Raw genomic sequence first — 17,565 nt, forward strand, 5'->3', positions numbered from 1 at the left:
AATAATAATCTCTAGGCTAGGTTACTAGACATACTGGAGGTCAGCACACCTCTCCACAATGGAAATCCTTGAAGAACACGTCCTTTTATTTGTTTTTAACTGCAACAAATACTAAAAGAGTTAAATGTCTGATGGAAACATGAGTAAAAGCCAGATATACAAGTTTAGACTTCCATGAAATCTTTTTTCCTCTTAGCCAGTTTTGTTTGCTTTTTGATTTTGATGTGGACCATTTTTAAAGTCTTTATTGAATTTGTTACAATATTGCTTCTGCTTTATGTTTTGGTTTTTTGACTCCAAGGCATGTGGCATCTTAGTTTCCCAACCAGGGATCCAACTCACACCCCCTGAAATGGAAGCAGTCTTAACCACTGGACTGCCAGGGAAGTCCTAAAACAGACCAATAACAAGGTATATAACTGATATGACTGCATGTTCCAGGGTTGACTGGAGATGACCTGGCGGTAAGGAGAGCTTTGGAGAGGCCACTAGGTTAGATAAGGAAAGCATTTATGTAGTCTAGGACAAAGCAATGACGTTGAAATTTAAGAGAAGGGACAGAATTTGGGAAATACTGCTAAAGTGACTGTGAAAAGAATATTGGTAGAGGGAAGGGAGAAAGGGGAGTGGAAAAGTTCAGGTTTTAGCTTAAGAAGACAAGGTACGAACAGTGCAGCAGGCATTTGGAGACATAAAGAGAGAGACAGGTTTAAGACAAGTTGTTGTCGTTCAGTTGCTAAGTCATGTCTGACTCTTTTTGATCACATGGGCTGTAGCCCACCAGGCTCCTCTGTCCATGGGATTTCCCAGGCAAGAACACTGGAGTGGGTTACTATTTCCTTCTTTATGTTCTGGTTTTTTAGCTGTGAGGCATGTGGGATCTTAGCTTACCCACCAGGGATTGAACTCACGCTTCCTGCGCTGGAAGGTGACTACTTAACCACTAAATTGTGGGGGAAGTACCACCTCCTAGTCCGTTTTGACCCCTCTCACTGTTATCTCTCCTCCATTAGACTTGGAGCCCATTGTAGCCTGAAATGTGCTTTTGAATATTTTGGTTTTCCATCAAAACGCTTACAGCTCAATAGTACCATGCACATAACTGGGGATCCATACATGGTTTTTGAATGATATTTATTTAGTTTTTTGAATTGCGTCTTTTGTAGTGAAATTTCAGATGAAGACTTCTAATCAGGAGTTGTTTGGTTCTCTGGAATAATAAGATTGGAAGGTGTTTTCTTTCTTTCTGGCAGAATAAAATCTGCATGTCCTGGTGAGAGCTTTGGAAATGTATAGTTGATGTATTTTTGAAATGCTGCCCTGGTTTCCTGTAACTCTTCCTCCAGGAAGTCTTTCCAATTCGTCATAATTCCCAGTTGCTTAGCTATGGACAGCAGCTCCCCCTGAGTGTTAACCAGTTTGTCCATCACACTTCCAAGTTTGGCCTGATGTGTTTTCTCTGCTTCTTGAAGCACTTCCTGAACCTCTTCTTGCTTCTGCCTCTGAGTCATGCAATAGTAGAGGTTCATTTCATGTTGCTTTTCCTTTATCAGTTGGTTCACACTCTTCTTCTGATCCTTCACAACTGTGACACCAGAACTCATAAGTTCCTCCATGGCCTTTCTATCAAAAAGAGTAAGAGTTGAATGTTAGTGGTTAGATGGATTACCCACTAAAAACCAAAAGATTTTGTCTTTCACCACAGATGGAGAAGACATGACTGTATGGTTTACATGAGTCCCAGTCTGAGACAGGCTGGTCAAGATGAGCTTTTGATTAGATGTTAACAATCAAAAAGTACTTTTCAGAGCAGGGAAGGAACACATGGATTTCCTTGCTGTGAGCTAGAGTGAAGCCACCAGTCTACTGACTAATGCTAACTTTAGGGAGTCTACCAAGGTCAGAAAATATGAATGGAGAGTTCTACAAAGATGAAGAAATAAGGTCAGAGCTCCAAACCCCTAGAGAAAGTATTTCTATATATCAACATAGCTACTCGCCTTTAGTTAGAGAGCAGGAAACTATCTCACAAAGTGAGTTTAGCCTTAATTTTGATTCTATCTGAGCAATATTCTATGACAGCCAAACTTTTTGGTCTCAAGATCACTTTCACTCTTAAAATGAGCAAGAAACCCAAAGAGCCTTTGTTTATATATATGGTTTATATCTACTGACCCTAACATTTTCAAAAATTAAAGTCAGACATTTCACAAGCATTATAAATTCATGTGAAATATTGGATAAATCCATTAAATGTTAAAATAAAAAGCTTACCTTGTATGAAAAATATTTTTTTGTAAATCAAAAATCTTTTGATGAGAAAAGTGGCATCATTTTACATTTCTGTAAAACCCTTTATTGTCTGGCTAAATAGGAGAAAAGCTAGATTTTCATTTTGCTTCAATCTGTTGAGGTATCACACCTCATAAAACCCTGGAAAATGCCACTATATACTCCTGAGATGGAGTTAAAAGACAAATCATGTCTTAATACTATTAAGAAAATAGCTTTGACCTTAGTGTCCTACTAAAGGATCTGGGATCATACTTTGAGAACCATTGCTGAACAAATTCATATGCCTCTGATTATAATGTATCTAAAGGAAATCAACCTTGAATATTCATTGGATGGACTGATGCTGAAGATGAAGCACCAATACTTTGGCCACCTGATGTGAAGAGCCAACTCATTGGAAAAGACCCTGATGCTGGGAAAGATCGAAGGCAGGAGGAAAAGGGGATGACAGAGAATTAGATGGTTGGATGGCATCACTGACTCAATAAACATGAGTTTGGACAAACTCTGGGAGACAGTGAAGGACAGGGAAGCCAGGTGTGCTGCAGTCCATGGGGTCTCAAAGAGGTGGACACGACTGAGTGACTGAACAAGAACAACAAGAGATCCACAGTGGAATTCTAAACAGTGGGCTTCCTTAGTGGCTCAGCTGGTAAAGAACCCACCTGCAATGTGGGAGACATGGGTTCGATCCCTGAGTTGGGAAGATCCCCTGGAGAAGGGAAGGGAGTGGCTACCCATTCCAGTATTCTGGCCTGGAGAATTCTATGGACTGAATAGTCCATGGGGTTGCAACGAGTAGGACACGACTGAGTGACTTCCACATTCACTCCACATATTAGTTTCTGCAAATGTTCTAAAGAATGCTGGAATCTAGCAAAGTCTCTAGATGAGATCTGGTGTGCTGCAGAGTGGGTTCAGCTGACTGGAACAAATTTGAACCTTTGACAATTATTTGAAGAATGCCCACCGTGTGCCAGGCTCTCTTATAGGCACTAGGGACACATCAAAGAACAAAATGGACATTCTAGGTGGATATACTTACATAACAGGCACAGCAGTTTCCTAGTCTTAGTCAACGGGTTCAGTGAAAGATGGCCATTGAAAGTCTTCCACCTTTGAACTTCATGCAGGAAGGGGCCAAAGGTGGGCAAAAATTAAGGAGTGAAGGAGGGAGCAGGAGGCTCAGGGGAGTATGAGGAGAGACTCAGATGTTCCTTTAGGACGGGCAGAGTTCCTGAGATGGAGAGGAGGAGGCAGAGGGAGAGGAGAACCACCCTCCACTGCTTTGGAAAACTCACTCAGGAGTTACTGTCTTCTCTAACTTTCTCCCCAAATCCTCTATTTTCTTCCTTGTCTACCTCACAATGATTTACAGACTATGCAGGTAGGGAACCACTGAAATAGCCAAGGCTGCAGCCTTCATTCCTATTTATCCATACTTCCTATAGGATTTTACTTTTGGCTCTCTTCTAAACAGTTCTAACAAGGAAATTTTGCCCATTAATTATATACAAATCAGATCAGATCAGATCAGTCGCTCAGTTGTGTCCGACTCTGCGACCCCATGAATCGCAGCACGCCAGGCCTCCCTGTCCATCACCAACTCCCAGAGTTCACTGAGGCTCATGTCCAATGAGTCAGTGATGCCATCCAGCCATCTCATCCTCTGTCATCCCCTTCTCCTCTTGCCCCCAATCCCTCCCAGCATCAGAGTCTTTTCCAATGAGTCAACTCTTTGCATGAGGTGGCCAAAGTACGGAGTTTCAGCTTTAGCATCATTCCTTCCAAAGAAATCCCAGGGCTGATCTCCTTCAGAATGGACTGGTTGGATCTCCTTGCAGTCCAAGGGACTCTCAAGAGTCTTCTCCAACACCACAGTTCAAAAGCATCAATTCTTCGGCACTCAGCTTTCTTCACAGTCCAACTCTCACATCCATACATGACCACAGGAAAAACCATAGGCTTGACTAGACGAACCTTTGTTGGCAAAGTAATGTCTCTGCTTTTGAATATGCTATCTAGGTTGGTCATTAACTTTCCTTCCAAGGAGTAAGCGTCTTTTAATTTCATGGCTGTAGTCACCATCTGTAGTGATTTTGGAGCCCAGAAAAATAAAGTCTGACACTGTTTCCACTGTTTACAAATAGATTTGTTAATTCAAGCAGTGAAGCAAGAGACAAGTCCTAGACCAGGAGGCCAAGCAGAGAGGTTTCAGTTTGGGTCCAGCTGTGTCAGCTACATGAGCTTGGGCAGGTCACTGAGCACGCAGAAACAGGTTTGGAACCTCTGGATCCTGATAAGTACTAGGGTTCTTGAATGCTGACCTGTTAAAACTGGCCAAACCCATCAAATGTTCACTACATATATAAAATGGTTACTTTGGTATTTTTCACATATATATTAATAAGTGTATATGTGATCTGATTTATGTAAAAGTTACTTCAAATTATGCACATATATAAGGCAGTTCAGTTCAGTCACTCAGTCGTGTCGGACTCCTTGCGGCCCTATGGACCACAGCACGCCAGGCCTCCCTGTCCATCACCAACTCCCGAAGTTTACTCAAACTCATCTCCATTGAGTTGGTGATGCCATTCAACCATCTCATCCTCTGTCGTCCCCTTCTCCTCCTGCCCCCAGTCCCTCCCAGCATCAGGGTCTTTTCCAATGAGTCAGCTCTTCGCATCAGGTGGCCAAAGTATTGAAGTTTCAGCTTCAACATTAGTCCTTTCAATGAACACTCAGGACTGATCTCCTTTAGGATGGACTAGCTGGATCTCCTTGCAGTCCAAGGGACTCTAAAGAGTCTTCACCAACACCATAGTTCAAAAGCACCAATTCTTCGGTGTTCAGCTTTCTTTATAGTCCAACTTTCACATCCATACATGACCACTGGAAAAACCTTGACGAGACGGATCTTTGTTGGGAAAATAACGTCTCTGCTTTTTAATATGCTGTCTAGGTTGGTCACAACTTTCCTTCGAAGGAGTAAGTGTCTTTTAATTTCATGGCTGCAGTCACCATCTGCAGTGATTTTGGAGCAAATATATCAAAAGAGCAAGGGAGGATACTGAACTACATTCTTTTAAATGATTGTCTCTGGGAGACAGTGGGCAGGAAGCAGGGAGTCAGGACTTAGTAAATTTTGCTCTCTCTGTATTTCTAGAAGCTCAGCTTTGTTTATAGCATTATGACTTGTGTAAAAAGAAAGAGACCAAAAGTAACACATCCACAGTAGTGTACCATGTGGGCTAGGGGATGTGAAGACCGTTATGTGTTTGTGGAAAAACATTTCTTAATACCTTGCCTCCCCTAAAATTGGACATATGGCATGAAAAGCACAATTTTTAGGGCAGTAGTTACCTTGCAAGATAGGAGGAGAGGAAACAAAGGTGGTTGAGGAAGAACATGGGACTTTCCAATCCGCTCAAAAGGCTGGTAGGCCCTTGAGTATTTGTGTTATTTTTCTTTACATTTCTCACACACACACTGTACAATATATTATATACTGTTCCCCATGTTTGATATATTCTGTAATAAAAATGTAAAAACACAAAAAGTAGGAAGTATCTACGGCATCCACTCTACCCTCTTTCCAAGGTGATTCTGACAGAGGATACACTGATTTGCAGGGGTGCTCCCTGGAGTACCTTCTCTGAGACTGGATCTCTTCCTGGGCCATGAGCCTCTCCTGCTCTCGCGCTTCCTGCACAGCCTGGACCTTCTCGCGGTGGCACTCCATCATGATCCTTTGGATCCTGTGGACCATGCGCTGCTCGGCAGCCAGGTGTTCTCGCTGCAGTTCTTCTTCCAAGTTTTTATGCAGTTGCATCTTGGTCCTAGTTGCCATTTCCTTAAACAACAGGAAAACCAGGGTCAGATGCTACAGCTTTGATGTTTGAAAATGAATACTAAGAGGGTATTCAGATCATAATTTATCTGCCTGATGGAATATACACCAATTAAGCCTGATGATTTAAGAGTGTATAACAATTAGAAAAGGCAGAGGAACCAGAGATCAAATTGCCAACATTCGCTGCATCATGGAAAAAGCAAGAGAGTTCCAGAAAAACATCTATTTCTGCTTTATTGACTATGCCAAAGCCTTTGACTGTGTCGATCACAATAAACTGTGGAAAATTCTGAAAGAGATGGGAATACCAGACCACCTGATCTGCCTCTTGAGAAATCTGTATGCAGGTCAGGAAGCAACAGTTAGAACTGGACATGGAACAACAGACTGGTTCCAAATAGGAAAAGGAGTTTGTCAAGGCTGTATATTGTCACCCTGTTTATTTAACTTCTGTGCAGAGTACATCATGAGAAACGCTGGGCTGGAGGAAGCACAAGCTGGAATCAAGATTGCCGGGAGAAATATCAATCACCTCAGATATGCAGATGACACCACCCTTATGGCAGAAAGTGAAGAGGAACTGAAGAGCCTCTTGATGAAAGTGAAAGTGGAGAGTGAAAAAGTTGGCTTAAAACTCAACATTCAGAAAACGAAGATCATGGCATCCGGTCCCATCACTTCATGGGAAATAGATGGGGAAACAGTGGAAACAGTGTCAGACTTTATTTTTGGGGGCTCCAAAATCACTGCAGATGGTGACTGCAGCCATGAAATTAAAAGACGCTTACTCCTTGGAAGGAAAGTTATGACCAACCTAGATAGCATATTGAGAAGCAGAGACATTACTTTGCCAACAAAGGTTCGTCTAGTCAAGGCTATGGTTTTTCCCTGTGGTCATGTATGGGTGTGAGAGTTGGACTGTGAAGAAGGCTGAGCGCCGAAGAATTGATGCTTTTGAACTGTGGTGTTGGAGAAGACTCTTGAGAGTCCCTTGGACTGCAAGGAGATCCAACCAGTCCATTCTGAAGGAGATCAGCCCTGGGACTTTTTTGGAAGGAATGATGCTAAAGCTGAAACTCCAGTACTTTGGCCACCTCATGCAAAGAGTTGACTCATTGGAAAAGACTCTGATGCTGGGAGGGATTGGGGGCAGGAGGAGAAGGGGACGACAGAGGATGAGATGGCTGGATGGCATCACTGACTCGATGGACGTGAGTCTGAGTGAACTTCGGGAGTTGGTGATGGACGGGGAGGCCTGGTGTGCTGTGATTCATGGGGTCGCAAAGAGTCGGACATGACTGGGCGACTGATCTGATCTGAACAATAAGAAGCAGATCCATAGATATAGAGATCAAACGAATAAGTTACCAGTGGGAAGAGGTCAGGGGGAGGGAGAAAAGGAGGATTTTTATGGGGTTGTATGAAATCAAGTGTGTGAAACTTTTGAAAATTGTAAAGTACCATAGAATTTAAAGAATTTTTCATTCAATACAAAAAGAATTGTTTAGAAAAGTGAAAGAATACCAAAAAAGAAAGTTTAAAAAAACTTGGGGGGGCAGTGGTTGGGAGGGAGGCTCAAGAGGGAGGAGATATATATATACACACACATATATATAGTTATGACTGATTTGCATTGTTGCATGGCAGAAACCAACACAACATTATAAAGCAATTATCTCCCAATTAAAAAGAAAAACTGAAATGGTATGTCTATACCATGGAATATTATTAATATACAACTACTGAAAAGGAAAGAAAAGGAGTATATACTATATGGGAAACTTATAATGATGCTAGGTAAAACCAGAAATGTACAAACTATATAGCATAAGTACGTATACTATAGCTGTTGTTTAGATGCTAACTCATGTCTGCTTGTTTTGTAACCCCATGGACTGTAGCCCACCAGGCTCCTCTCTCTATGGGATTTCCCAGGCAAGAATACTAGAGTGGGTTGCCATTCCATCTCCAGGGGAATCTTCCCAACCCAGGGATCAAACCCAGGTCTCCTGCATTGGCAGGCGGATTCTTTATCACTGAGCCACCAGGGAAGTCCAAGCATATACACAGATAATATTGAAAAGGGATATGCAAAAGGAAAAGTAATTGAGTCATGGTCATGTTTTGATTCTTCAAATATTCTATAGCATCCTATTATCTTTATCCATGATTAGAAATACAGACTACAATTCTGCTTTAGGAAGTGAGTCCTGGAAACTGGTAGAAATAATGACCAGGAGAGTCTCTTGGGTAGGAGGGGACCTGAGCAAGCAGTCCAGAGGACGGCAGTCTCAGGAAGCTGCCTGCATGCCCTCACTGTCCTTCTGGAGTATTCCAGCTCATTCACCTTGAGAAGCCCATCCTCAGTCATGACAGAGACAGGAACAAGAGTTCCACCACTTGTTCCTGTAGAAGGACCTATGGAGTCTTCAGCTAGGTAAAGAGAGGAGACACTTCTCAAACCAGGACTAGGGACTTCCCTGGCAATCCAGTGGTTAAGACTCCATGCTTCCAATGCAGGAGGCACAGATTCAATCCTTGGTCCAGGAATAAGATCCCACATGCTGTGCAGCATGGCCAAAAGATAAAAAAACAAAAACGAAACAGAACTTGAGGGCAACAGGCTCTCAAGGGAAACCCGGTATCCCTGGAAATGCCCAATGAAGGCATGGTATGCCAGGCATACCATACCATACAGTGCTGGGTCCACTGCTCCAAGCAGGAGGAGGCTGGAATTCCATCCTCAGGACTCTGCCTACTGAAGGAGATCCAAACTGCATCCTGCAACCACTGTTCTAAAAGAAATACATGCCAGAAAGGAGGAGCAGTTAATTCTCTCCAGTTGTTTCAAAATTTTCATTTAAAGGGAAATGTGTATCTCTATTTTAGGGATAAGAGAGAACATACAGAAACTAAGTTGTTCAACATTCTGTAATAACCTAAATGGGAAAAGAATTTGAAAAACAATAGATCCATGTGTCAATATATGTATAACCGAATCTCTTTGCAGTACACCTGAAACTAATACAACATTGCTAATCAACTATGCTCCAATATAAAATAAAAATTTTTTTAATGTAAAAACAAAACAAACAAAAAAGAAATTAAGTTATTTTACAGAGTGAGTCATTGGAAGAACTAGGCCCAGAAAGCAGGATTCTCACCCACCAGCTTCTCACTTCATTGCTGGCTGTGATGCTGGGGTCTTTCCAGAGATTCACTGGTTTGTTTTCATTCCAGAAACTCTGTCCAGTCTTATCAGACAGTTCAGTAAGTTTCCTCCCTCCCTTCGAACCCCTCCCCATCTCCCAGAGACAATTTCTGAGCAGAGTATGGAAGGTTCTGCTATGGGTAATAAGTCTAAGTTTTTATCTTGTAGTCAGAGGCTGCTGTTGAACATCTTAGGGCATATTTCAACTTCTTAGGTATCATTTCTGGGTTTTCAAGTACATATTCAGCAACTGAGATTGCCAAATGGTTGCGCCTTATAAAGATGATGTATTACCATAATACATTTCTATTTGAATCACAGAACTTAAAAAGGATACCTCAGCCCTTTATTTTGACTGGGTTCTGAATTTAGAGAATGAAATCCCGTTCCTCTTTCATGTAATGATTTAGTGAAACTGAAAGCATTTTACTGTATCACATGGTATGTCCAATAGCTATTTAAAGCTACAAAAAATAATTCAATGACCTACTGTTTGGCAGTGTTCCTATTCAACAGAAAGCCTTCCAGTCAAATTACTTTTATTGAAGTGCATTTTGAGAGAATGGGCCTCTATTATGAGACAAGAGACAGCCTCACCAAATCCATCATCTTGACTGTACAGACGTGTGACAGATCTTTCTTCATGCCACCATGTCTCCCTCAGGAGAAGTTTCTCTCACGTATCACAGGCAGCAAGATCTTGGGCCTTGAATCTGTCTTTAGCTGGGGGACATGGTGATTTGCAGCACTTTCCTCTTTGAACTGACTGTCAGAAAGCTCAAAGGCCCAGCTGTGATAACAGCACAGGACCTCATGGCTACTGACACTTCTGAGTCTTGGATTCACACCTGACTTCGTATTTCCTCTTCTCATTTTCCCTTAGCTTCCATTTTATTATTTACTTTTTAATATTATTGTATTTCAATAAGATAATATTAGCACTTTTTCAGAATCCTATCTGTCCATTGGACAAGACCTGGAAATTTGGTTTCACAGCAATTCACCTAAAACTTATCCCAAATTCTTAGCATCACAGAAGAGCAGTACCTGGTGAGCTCTATGTATCAGAATGTAAGGCTGTTTGGTGCTAGAAATTGGTTTTCTGCTCTCTGTACTGGTAATCTCAAATTTTCTTAGGCATGAGAAGCACATGGTTAAAAACACTGTCAGTGACTCTGTAGGACAGGTGGGACCAGGAATCTGTAGGAAGGGAGACTCTAGGGAGGTGGTTCAGAGGCACCCCCTGAGAAGCAACAATGAGGGCTATGTCTAGGGATCTTACAGCTGAAACAACCCTATGTACTCCACTTAGACAAATCTTCATTATATGAAAAAAAAAGTCACTAAAACTTTTATGGAATAATTTGGAAAGGCCAACCTCCCTCTAACTATCCCCCTTAAATTTTCTTAGGACTTCTATTTTAACACTAAGTGGATTAACTCAACCCAAAGACATGTGCATGTGTGCATGGTCAGTCATGTCTGAGTCTTTGTGACCCTGTGGACTGTAGCCTGCCAGGCTCCTCTGTCCGTGGAATTTTCCATGCAAAAATACTGGGAAGGGTTGCCATTTCCTGCTCCAGGGGATCTTCCTGACCCAGGGATGGAACTTGCATCTCCTGTGTCCCCTGCGCTGGCAGGCGGATCCTTTACTACTGAGCCACCAAAGACTATATGTGATAAAGTGAAGTTGCTCAGTCGTGTCCGACTCTTTGTGACCTCATGGACTGTAGCCTACCAGGCTCCTCCGTCCATAAAATTTTCCAGGGAAGAGTACTGGAGTGGGTTGCCATTTCCAGGGGATCTTCCCGACCCAGGGATCGAACCCAGGTCTCCCACATTGTGGACAGACTCTTTACCATCTGAGCCACCTGGGAAGCCCCTGAAGACTATACGGGGGGAGGAGGAGCTAAGATGGTGGAGGAGTAGGACGGGGAGAACACTTTCTCCCCCTCAAATTCACCAAAAGAACGTTTAAACGCCGAGTAAATTCCACAAAACAACTTCTGAATGCCGGCAGAGGACATCAGGCACCCAGAAAAGCAACCCAAGTCTTCAAAAGGAGGTAGGAAAAAATATAAAAGACAAAAAAAGAGACAAAAGAGGGAGGGACGGAGTTCCGTCCCGGGAAGGGAGTCTTAAAAAGAGAGAAGTTTCCAAACACCAGGAAACCTTCTCACTGCCGAATCTGTGCGGAGCTTTGGAAGCACAGAGGGCAACATAACAGGGAGGAAAAATAAATAAACAATTAAAACCCGCAGATTACGAGCCCTACTGTAACTCCCCCAGCAGAGAAGCAGCACAGATGCCTGCACACCCACTAGCAAGCGGGGGCTGGGCAGGGAGGCGCAGCGCGGGCTGCATCGCTTAGAGTAAGAATCTGGCCTGAGTACCCCGGGCGCTATCTGAGCGAAATAATTTGGGCTAGCAAACCAGACTGGGATATCTACCACACAAAAAGCCAGCCCTAACCTAAGACACCGCCAGGCCCGTGCACGGAACAAAGGACTGAACAGAGATAGCCGGCTGCAGACCATCCCCCTCTGGTGACAGGTAGCCAGAGCCGGAAGGGGGCAATCGCAGCCCCAGAGAGACATTATCTATAAAACTGTAAGCAGACTTCTTTGCTAACTAAGACTTCTTGGGGGTCTGGACGGTCAACATCCACCTGAGAAGGTGTGCCGATTTTACACCCAGATAACCGAGTGGCAGGGAGGCGATAAGTCGCAGCATTGGCGCTCGCCAAACACCTCATCACCTGAGCTGCTCGGACCTGGGAAAGGCACAAAACGCAGGCCCAACTGAGCCTGCGCCTCTGAGGACTACCCGAGTGCCTGAACCTGAGCAGCTTGGACCTGGGAGGTGCAAGCAGCCCAGGGCCAGCCACAGATGGTTCCCGGCGGAGCAACCTAGAGCCTGAGCAGTGTGGGCAGGGAGGCTACACGCGCCGTGAGCGGGGGCAGACCCAGTGTGGCTGAGGCACTGCAAGCACACGCCAGTGTTATTTGTTTGCAGCGTCCCTACCTACCCACAGCGTGACTGAACAAGTGAGTCTAAAAAAAAAAAAAAAGTGTCCTCCACCGTCCCCTTTGTGTCAGGGTGGAAACCAGACACTGAAGAGACCAGCAAACAGAAGAAGCTATAACAGAGGGAACCGCCTTGGAAGCTACAGGCAATAGATTAAAACCCTGTGGTTAGTACCGTCTACATAGGAAGGGGCCTATAGATCTTGAGAAATATAAGTTGGACCAAGGAACTAGCCGAAAATAAACTGAACCCACAATACCGACAACAAAGCCAGAGAAAGTCCTAGATATATTTTTACTATTTTTACGATCATTCATTCTTTTTTTTTTTAATTAAAAAAAATTTAAGTCCTCTATTATTCCTTTAATTTTCACTTTTATAACCTACTATTACTTTGAGAAAAAAAAAAGACCCTATTTTTTTAAAAGCAAACTTCATATATATATTTTTTTATAATATTTTGACCTTTTTTTTTTCCTTCTTTTCTTTAACATTGTATTTTTGAAATTCCAAACTCTACTCTAGATTTTTAATTTTAGCTTTTTGGTATTTGTTATCAATTTTGTACCTATATATATATATATATATATTTTTTTTTTTATATATAATTTTTGTGACTTTTTTTTTCTTTCTTTCTCTTCTTCTTTTATATAACATTGTATACCTGAAATTCCAAACTCAACTCTAGATTTTTAATTTATGCTTTTTGGTATTTGTTATCAATTTTGTACCTATATTTTCTTTATAATTTTTGCAACTTTGTTTGTTTTTGTTTGTTTGTTTTTTTCTCTCTTTCTTTTTCTTCTTCTTTTTTTTTAACATTGTATTTTTGAAATTCCAAACTCTACTCTAGATTTTTAACTTTTGCTTTTTGGTATTTGTTATCAATTTTATATCTAAATTTTCTTTATAATTTTTGTGACTTTGTTTTTGTTTGTTTTTCTCTCTCTTTCTTTTCCTTCTTCTTTTCTTTAACATTGTATTTTTGAAATTCCAAACTCTACTCTAGATTTTTAATTTTTGCTTTTATGTATTTGTTACCAATTTTGTACCTTTAAGAACCCAATCTTCAGTACCCATTTTTCACTAGGGAGTGAGATTACTGGCTTGACTGCTCTCTCTCCCTTTGGACTCTCCTTTTTCTCCACCAGGTCGCCTGTGTCTCCTCCCTAACCCCTCTCTACTCTACCCAACTCTGTGAATTTCTGTGTGTTCCAGACGGTGGAGAACACTTAGGGAACTGATTACTGGCTGGATCTGTCTCCCTCCTTTTCATTCCCCCCTTTTATCCTCCTGGCCACCTCTGCCTCCTTCCTCCTTCTTCTCTTCTCTGTATAACTCCGTGAACATCTCTGAGCGGTCCAGTTGTGGAGTTTCATAAGGAAGTGATTACTGGCTAGCCCACTCTCTCCTCTATTGATTCCACCTCATCTCATCCGGGTCACCTCTAACTCCCTCCTCCCTCTCCTCCATGTAACGCTGTGAATCTCTCTGGGTGACCCTCACGGCAGAGAAACTTTTCATCTTTAATGTAGATGTTTTATCAATGGTGCTGTATAGAAGGAGAAGTTTTGAAACTACTGTAAAAATAAGACCGATAACTGGAAGCAGGAGGCTTAAGTCCAAACCCTGACTCCAGGGAACTCCTGACTCCCGGGAACATTAACTGACAGGAGCTCATCAAACGCCTCCATACCGGCACTGAAACCAAGCACCACACAATGGCCAACAAGTTCCAGGGCAAAACATACCAAACAAATTCTCCAGCAGCAAGGAACACAGCCCTGAGCTCCAAGATACAGGCTGCCCAAAGTCACCCCAAAACCATAGACATCTCATAACTCATTACTGAACACTTCATTGCACTCCAGAGAGAAGAAATACAGCTCCACCCACCAGAACACTGACACAAGCTTCCCTAACCAAGAAACCTTGACAAGCCACCTGTACAAACCCACACACAGTGAGGAAATGCCACAATAAAGAGAACCCCACAAACTGCCAGAATACAGAAAGGACACCACAAACTCAGCAATTTAAACAAGATGAAGAGACAGAGGAATACCCAGCAGATAAAGGAACAGGATAAATGCCCACCAAACCAAACAAAAGAGGAAGAGATAGGGAATCTACCTGATAAAGAATTCTGAATAATGATAGTGAAATTGATCCAAAATCTTGAAATCAAAATGGAATCACAGATAAATAGCCTGGAGACAAGGATTGAGAAGATGCAAGAAAGGTTTAACAAGGACCTAGAAGAAATTAAAAAGAGTCAATATATAATGAATAATGCAATAAATGAAATTAAAAACGCTCTGGAGGCAACAAATAGTAGAATAACAGAGGCAGAAGATAGGATTAATGAATTAGAAGATAGAATGGTAGAAATAAATGAATCAGAGAGGAAAAAAGAAAAACGAATTAAAAGAAATGAGGACAATCTCAGAGACCTCCAGGACAATATCAAACGCTACAACATTCGAATCATAGGGGTCCCAGAAGAAGAAGACAAAAAGAAAGACCATGAGAAAATACCTGAGGAGATAATAGTTGAAAACTTCCCTAAAATGGGGCAGGAAATAATCACTCAAGTCCAAGAAACCCAGAGAGTCCCAAACAGGATAAACCCAAGGCAAAACACCCCAAGACGTATATTAATCAAATTAACAAAGATCAAACACAAAGAACAAATATTAAAAGCAGCAGGGGAAAAACAACAAATAACACACAAGGGAATTCCCATAAGGAAAACAGCTGATCTTTCAATAGAAACTCTTCAAGCCAGGAGGGAATGGCAAGACATACTTAAAGTGATGAAAGAAAATAACCTACAGCCCAGATTATTGTACCCAGCAAGGATCTCATTCAAATATGAAGGAGAAATCAAAAGCTTTATAGACAAGCAAAAGCTGAGAGAATTCAGCACCACCAAACCAGCTCTCCAATAAATACTAAAGGATATTCTCTAGACAGGAAACACAAAAAGGATGTATAAATTCGAACCCAAAACAATAAAGTAAATGGCAATAGGATCATACTTATCAGTAATTACCTTAAACATAAATGGGTTGAATGTCCCAACCAAAAGACAAAAACTGGCTGAATGGATACAAAAATAAGACCCCTACATATGTTGTCTACAAGAGACCCACCTCAAAACAGGGGACACATACAGACTGAAAGTGAAGGGCTGGAAAAAGATTTTCCATGCAAATAGGGACCAAAAGAAAGCAGGAGTAGCAATACTCATATCAGATAAAATAGACTTTAAAACAAAGGCTGTGAAAAGAGACAAAGACAGTCACTACATAATGATCAAAGGATCAATCCAAGAAGAAGATATAACAATTATAAATATATATGCAGCCAACACAGGAGCACCGCAATATGTAAGACAAATGCTAACAAGTATGAAAGGAGAAATTAACAATAACACAATAATAGTGGGAGACGTTAATACCCCACTCACACCTGTGGATAGATCAACTAAACAGAAAATTAACAAGGAAACACAAACTTTAAACGATACAATAGACTAGTTAGACCTAATTGATATCTATAGGACATTTCATCCCAAAACAATGAATTTCACCTTTTTCTCAAGCGCACATGGAACCTTCTCCAGGATAGATCACATCCTGGGCCATAAAGCTAGCCTTGGTAAATTCAAAAAAATAGAAATCATTCCAAGCATCTTTTCTGACCACAATGCAGTAAGATTAGATCTCAATTACAGGATAAAAACTATTAAAAATTCCAACATATGGAGGCTGAACAACACGCTGCTGAATAACCAACAATCACAGAAGAAATCAAAAAAGAAATCAAAATTTGCATAGAAACAAATGAAAATGAAAACACAACAACCCAAAACCTGTGGGACACTGTAAAAGCAGTCCTAAGGGACTAAAGTCCTAAAGTTCATAGCAATACAGGCATACCTCAAGAAACAAGAAAAAAGTCAAATAAATAACCTAACTCTATACCTAAAGCAACTAGAAAAGGAAGGAATGAAGAATCCCAGGGTTAGTAGAAGGAAAGAAATCTTAAAAATTAGGGCAGAATAAATGCAAAAGAAACAAAAGAGACCATAGCAAAAATCAACAAAGCCAAAAGCTGGTTCTTTGAAAGGATAAATAAAATTGACAAACCATTAGCCAGACTCATCAAGAAACAAAGGGAGAAAAATCAAATCAATAAAATTAGAAATGAAAATGGAGAGATCACACAGACAACACAGAAGTACAAAGGATCATAAGAGACTACTATCAACAATTATATGCCAATAAAATGGACAACGTGGAAGAAATGGACAAATTCTTAGAAAAGTACAACTTTCCAAAACTGGACCAGGAAGAAATAGAAAATCTTAACAGACCCATCACAAGCACGGAAATTGAAACTGTAATCAGAAATCTTCCAGCAAACAAAAGCCCAGGTCCAGATGGCTTCACAGCTGAATTCTACCAAAAATTTAGAGAAGAGCTAACACCTATCCTGCTCAAACTCTTCCAGAAAATTGCAGAGGAAGGTACACTTCCAAACTCATTCTATGAGGCCACCATCACCCTAATACCAAAACCTGACAAAGATCCCACAAAAAAAGAAAACTACAGGCCAATATCACTGATGAACATAGATGCAAAAATCCTTAACAAAATTCTAGCAATCAGAATCCAACAACACATTAAAAAGATCATACACCATGACCAAGTGGGCTTTATCCCAGGGATGCAAGGATTCTTCAATATCCGCAAGTCAATCAATGTAATACACCACATTAACAAATTGAAAAATAAAATCCGTATGATTATCTCAATAGATGCAGAGAAAGCCTTTGACAAAATTCAACATCCATTTATGATAAAAACTCTCCAGAAAGCAAGAATAGAAGGAACATACCTCAACATAATAAAAGCTATATATGACAAACCCACAGCAAACATTATCCTCAATGGTGAAAAATTGAAAGCATTTCCTCTAAAGTCAGGAACAAGACAAGGGTGCCCACTTTCACCATTACTATTCAACATAGTTTTGGAAGTTTTGGCCACGGCAATCAGAGCAGAAAAAGAAATAAAAGGAATCCAAATTGGAAAAGAAGTAAAATTCTCACTATTTGCAGATGACATGATCCTCTACATAGAAAACCCTAAAGACTCCACCAGAAAAT

The 17,565-nt window shown here is 41.2% G+C and overlaps 1 protein-coding gene across 1 annotated transcript in view; it reads right to left on the minus strand.

Annotated features, from left to right (window-relative positions):
* Positions 1 to 1,117: 1,117 nt before the first annotated feature.
* Positions 1,118 to 17,565, minus strand: part of C9H6orf163 (chromosome 9 C6orf163 homolog) — a 43,777-nt gene continuing 27,329 nt past the window's right edge. Inside the window, exons 4-5 of the mRNA XM_027551438.1 lie at positions 5,949 to 6,151; positions 1,118 to 1,623 (exon numbers count right to left, since the gene is read on the minus strand). Coding sequence (XP_027407239.1) covers positions 1,188 to 1,623; positions 5,949 to 6,151 — 639 coding nt within the window. The 3' untranslated portion in view covers positions 1,118 to 1,187. The remainder of the gene's footprint in view (positions 1,624 to 5,948; positions 6,152 to 17,565) is intronic.

This window comes from Bos indicus x Bos taurus, chromosome 9 (assembly GCF_003369695.1).
Source record: "Bos indicus x Bos taurus breed Angus x Brahman F1 hybrid chromosome 9, Bos_hybrid_MaternalHap_v2.0, whole genome shotgun sequence".
NCBI lineage: Eukaryota > Metazoa > Chordata > Mammalia > Artiodactyla > Bovidae > Bos > Bos indicus x Bos taurus.